The following is a 5,596-nucleotide window of genomic DNA, read 5'->3' as shown; positions in this document are numbered from 1 at the left end:
AGGCCGGACCCGGCGGGGCGGCTCCGCTGCCCTCGCAGCCGCGCCGTCGCGCCCGCAGCCCCGGTGGAAGCCGCCGCCCGCGGGCATGCAGCGCTGCCACCGCGCCCGTCGAGACGCGGAGCAGGGCGGCCGGTGGCTGGGCAGCGCTTAGGGGCGGCCGGGCGGGTAGCCCCATGCTCGGGGTTCGGCGCGCTGTGCGGAGAGGCGGCGGGGCGATGAGCTGGCGGGCGTGCCTGGCCCCCGCTTCGCCCTGCGCCCTCGGCCGCGGGGAGTGAGGTTCCGCGCTCCCGGAAGGGCGGGCGGGAGGAGGGAGGTGGTGCCGGCGCGGGGATGAAGCAGCCCTCCCCCGGCGCCGACGGGGTCCTGCCGGGGTAGCCGTGCCGAGCCCAGCCCCGCCGTCTGCGGGGTCGGTGGCCGCGGAGGGATGGAGCCGGCGAGCCCCTGCCCAGCGCCGCTGCTCCCCGCCAACGACTCTTACCACGGCCGAAACTGCAGCGCCGAGGAAGGGATCTACCAGGATGCCACCCCCCTCTCCGGGAAGATCGTGCTCGCCGTCGTCCTGGCGCTTGTCACCCTGGCCACGGTGCTCTCCAACGCCTTTGTCATCGCCACGGTCTACCAGACGAGGAAACTCCACACGCCGGCCAACTACCTGATCGCCTCGCTGGCCTTCACCGACCTCCTCGTCTCCATCCTTGTCATGCCCATCAGCACCCTGTACACTGTGACCGGCAAGTGGACGTTGGGCCAGGTCGTCTGCGACATCTGGCTGTCCTCGGACATCACCTGTTGCACGGCGTCCATCCTGCACCTCTGTGTCATCGCCCTGGACCGCTACTGGGCGATCACCGACGCCGTCGAGTACTCCACGAAAAGGACTCCCAAGCGGGCAGCGGGCATGATCGCGCTGGTGTGGGTCTTTTCCATCTGCATTTCTATACCCCCGCTGTTCTGGCGACAGGCAAAGGCCGAGGAAGCCTCTAACTGTGCGGTGAACACGGACCACGTCCTCTACACCGTGTACTCCACGGTGGGAGCCTTCTACTTCCCCACGCTGCTGCTGATAGCCCTCTACGGGAGGATCTACGTGGAAGCCAGGTCGAGAATTCTGAAACAGACGCCAAAGAAAGCAGGGAAAAGACTGACTCGGGCTCAGCTGATCACTGACTCCCCCGGGTCGTCCTCCTCCGTTACATCCATCAACTCCAAGGCCCCCGAGGGCCCCAGCGAGACGGGCTCTCCTGTGTACATGAACCAGGTGAAGGTGAAGGTGTCGGACGCCCTGCTGGAGAAAAAGAAGCTGACAGCCGCTAGAGAGCGGAAAGCGACAAAGACTTTAGGGATTATTTTAGGAGCCTTCATCGTCTGTTGGCTGCCCTTTTTCATCATCAGCCTGGTGTTGCCTATTTGCAAGGATGCTTGCTGGTTCCACATGGCCATCTTTGACTTTTTCAACTGGCTGGGATATCTCAACTCCCTCATCAACCCCATCATCTATACCATGTCTAACGAAGACTTCAAGCAAGCTTTCCACAAACTCATCCGTTTCCGCTGCACAGGCTGAACATTTGGAATGCGATGTGTTCTCCGGGGCCGCCCCCGCGCACGCCCGTGCCCGATGCCACAGGTGGGTGCGATGGGACGAGGGGGAATCGGGGATGGGAGCAGCGAGGAGCGGGCTCACCGTACAGCTTTCTGTCCCGTCTCGGGCATGGCTGCTGGGATTGCGGGTCAGGCCGTCCCCCTCCCCGGCTGCCGTTTAGCTCCTTTGCGTTGCCGGTGGCAGCGATGCTACACGCTCCTGACATTTCACAGTGTGTGTCCCCCTCGGCTGGCAGGGAGTGACTCACGGCAATCTGCTCTTTATCCCACCTATTAAACCAATCTGCCGGCAATTCGTATGCTAATGGCCGCGCTGAGGCTAATTAGCGCTAAACGGCGCCTGCTGCCGAGCCCCGGGGAGCGGCGACGCTGGGCGGGGAGCGGGGCGGCCCCGGGGCCGGAGTCGGGCAGCACCGAAGGCAGACCCGTTGGCAGCCTTCATGGGTGTGTTACGTAGGAAAGGGAGGAAGGTAGTACAGGCTGTAGGCTAAGGTTGCTTCCAAACTTCAGCCTTTCTAGCCTCCTCGCTCTGACTGCTCTTCCTAGGAGCTGTCAGCTCACAGCCCTACTCGGTGCTATGCTTTGCAGAACACACGCTTTGCCTTTATTGGGATCCTTTAATAATTCTGCCAATCTCTTGCTTTTTGTCTGCAGAATCAAGTTGCTATTGTAAAGACCCACTGCTTGAAACTTCCCCAAGCCCAGTTGCCAGACTCATGATGCTGCAAAAACGTCAATACATACTGCCAGCAAACTGCTCAGCTCTGCATTTCAGTGTAATGACTCTGGCAGAGATGCTGTTCCAGTAGTCACGCAGATCAGTTGCAAAAAAAAAAAAAAAAAAGAGGGCAGCCTCGATCAAGGTCTATAATTCATCCGGACTGAAGAAAAAGTTTGAGAGTAAACTCAATTTATTTTGCAGGCTTAACTTCTTAATTTGTTCTCCGGCCAGTTGTAGGGGTGTGCACAAGAGCACAGTTGTCTCTGTCTGTGTTGGTAGCGTAGTTGTACTTCTGCACACCTGTAATTTCTTTCTTTCAGTGGAAAGAGTTGCTCACTCCTTTAGAGCCCTAGAAGGGGGGGAAAAAAAAACAAAACAAAACAACACAACAAAAACAGCTTTAAAAGGGAAAAAGAGGAGCATCACAGAGAACTGTGCACGACTCCTTCAGCTGAATGTGTGTAAGAAGTGGCAGTGTGCAAAAGCTATGTTTGTATTTCCAAACAATAGCAAATGCAAGTACGGTAGAAACGAGTTGTAGACCTGTTCAACTGCACCCGTATCTATAGCCTGTCCTCGTAGTTGTCTTCACCAAGTCAGTGCTTCTTGCTTCTACTCTGTAACTCAAGAGCAGGAAACAAGAAATCCATTGACCTTTTCCATAAACCAGCTGGGAATAGAAGTAGCAGTTTGCTGTTGTAGCCGTGTGTTCCATTTTGTGTCAGTTGCACACCCTTACTGCATGAACCACTGCAAAATTTAGAACTCTAAGTAATTACATTATTGAATGTCTATTTTGTAAAGAAGTGAAGCAGTCTGCTCTCACAGAAGAGTGGTATCACCTGCAAAATAAATACCCATAAATCATGAATAAAGTCATGTTAGTGAAATTACTCTCTTCCCTATTTCCCCCTTATTGTTTTGGTTCTTTTTTCCCTTTCTTTTTTTCTGATAAGACCTGAAGGCAGGTCTGCAAATATCCAGCAGTCAGAGTTAGTTTTGGGATATGGTCCGCCTGCTGTGATAGAACTGCATTGATTGTTTCTCCTCTGTGTAAATGAAAATGAGTATAAACAATAAAACGCTTTACTGTGTTCTCAAGAGTGTTTGGTAGCAATTGTGTGACTAAAAGGAGTATTTATTGGTTTACCTGGTTTCTCAATATTGACTTTTTAGCTAACACTGAACTTCATGAGTCACTGGAGAAAGCAATTGATGAAGGCTGAAATTGCAAGCTTAAATCTGTGGTCACATCTTTAACAGGCAGATTTGCTTTCATCCCAAACAGTACTGTTAGATAGAACTCTTATTTGTATATAATCCAAAATTAAGTTTTAGTTGTTTTGAGGGTGTGGGGGGAAGGGCATGTTTTTCTTACTCCATTAGAAGTAAACAAAACTTTTTTTTAGCACTTGGTAGAGATTGTATGCACATTTATTTTTTTTTTTAAGCTATATGTATGCATTCCAGATGGGGCCATTATAAATGCTGCAAAAATCTCACGTGATTTATCTACCTATTATTATTCAGAGAGTCATTTAAGTAATAAGGATTGATTTATCTAATTGAACAGTAATACAAATTCAAGCAGTGGAAAGTAAATGCTTTCAGTAATTTGAAGAAATTACAGAAGACTTGCCTCTAAATTGCATATCTTTGTAAAAAAAAAAAACAAAAACGACTATAATAGGCTTCTAGAAAGTGCTACCTTATGTTATTAATGATAAGTCTAATTAGAGGAATCTTCTAAAAGAGAAATTTAATTTATTGAGATGCTTAAATTGCTTTTAAACTTTTTTTTTTTTTTTTTTTTTGCATATGTTGGGTGAAGAAAGCAAGAAAGATAGCATTTAACATTGCTATTCTTAACCTGTTCTCTAGTTAGTCATTTTCTGATGCTGCAGTAGTAGAATAAGCTTGGTTACCTCATTGTCAGTGAAATCGAGAGATATCTTAACTGTCTAAAAATGGAAAATCAGACCATGAAACTAATACTTTCAGCATTTCCACAGGCAACTAAGTCCTTCATCAGTGTTTCATAGTTATATGACATGAAGAGTGTGGAGCTTGGGGGTTGGACTTCCCTGGTCCTCATGCTGTTGGAGTATTTTCAACTTGACAGCAGAAACTCTTGGCTCCTTTTGTGAGGTGAGATTTTTGGCGAGAAGTGGTGAGGCTGAATATCAAGAAATTTTCCTTCCCCGTTCATGCTGAGACTCTGAAATTTCTGCATAAATAGCTGATTCAGGTAGTGAGCTGATGCTCACTGTTGGGACGGTGACTGGGGCTGAAGCCAAGGATGGGTCTTGGGCCTTGTGCTGCCTGCACACTTTCTTCCAGATTGGGAAACCCTTCCCATAGGGAGATAGGAAGCCTGAGGATGTGTATCTGTTCAGAGTGAAATGGAAGAAATGTAGGGCAAGCACTGCACATTGCAATGCAAATATATGAAAAATGTCCTAGGATGGAAAGATTCATTAGCATGTTTGAGGATAGGAAGGGTGACCTGCATGAGCTATTCACTACTTTGTGACTAGTAGAGCTCATACTCGGTAGGTTTTAAAAGACATCAGTGTTCAATGAGCAGTAGTGAAGCTTTGTCTCTCTGGAGGTCCGAGGGATCTGAGGATGTCCTCCTGCCTCTCCATCCCTCACTCTGCGTGGCAACTGGAATTTCCAGCAGGAGAGGTTGCTTTCTCAGTCCACTGCATCTCCTGCAGAAGGGCCTCAGAGGGCTCTACCTCTGTGTTACTTTGCCATGGGAGCCTCTTCATGATCCTACAGGTAAACCCTAAAATCCAAAGGTGCTCAAGCCTGTGTTGTTTTGGTCTTTCATTCCAGAAGCATCGTCTTGCTTATTCATTTGTGGCATTGGGTTCAAAGACTGTCAAAAATAATGTTCTAAGAAATGTTTGCTGGGCATCAAGGTTTGAAGCTGATGACACATTTGCAAGCCCCGTGTTTCCCACTTTTCCTGGTGAGAGGTGTATTTGTGGCAGTGCTGCTGGCTGTGAGCATTGTCAGATATGTGACGGCTTGAGTGGCTGCACTGGAGGGAGACAGCTGCCTGCAGCCCCATGGCTGAGCTATTTTCCTAGTATTTTGCAATTGTTCTTAAGAGGCACTTGATTTTTTTCCTATTAATAAAACACAGCTGCAGGTTATAGAAATTGAGAGGGAAAATCCTTTGTAATGAACCTTCATTACCCCCATGCAGCAGTCAAGCCACTCTATCTCTTCTGCACACATAAGAAAAGGCCTCGGCTGCTATGC

General features: G+C 49.4%; 1 protein-coding gene across 1 annotated transcript; it reads left to right on the top strand.

The window, feature by feature from the left end:
- Nucleotides 1-304: 304 nt before the first annotated feature.
- Nucleotides 305-3,424, top strand: HTR1B (5-hydroxytryptamine receptor 1B). Its single transcript, XM_048935670.1, has 2 exons — nt 305-1,627; nt 2,257-3,424. The coding sequence occupies exon 1, from the start codon at nt 425-427 to the stop codon at nt 1,562-1,564; it is 1,140 nt and encodes a 379-aa protein (XP_048791627.1). The 5' UTR covers nt 305-424; the 3' UTR covers nt 1,565-1,627; nt 2,257-3,424.
- Nucleotides 3,425-5,596: the final 2,172 nt, after the last annotated feature.

This window comes from Lagopus muta, chromosome 2, assembly GCF_023343835.1.
Source record: "Lagopus muta isolate bLagMut1 chromosome 2, bLagMut1 primary, whole genome shotgun sequence".
NCBI lineage: Eukaryota > Metazoa > Chordata > Aves > Galliformes > Phasianidae > Lagopus > Lagopus muta.
The sequence above is the reverse complement of the archived record's forward strand: the minus strand, read 5'-3'. Positions and strand labels throughout refer to the sequence as shown.

Excerpts from the sequence above, each read along its gene's own strand:
- HTR1B (XM_048935670.1), top strand. The coding sequence starts at position 425 with ATGGAGCCGGCGAGCCCCTGCCCAGCGCCGCTGCTCCCCGCCAACGAC.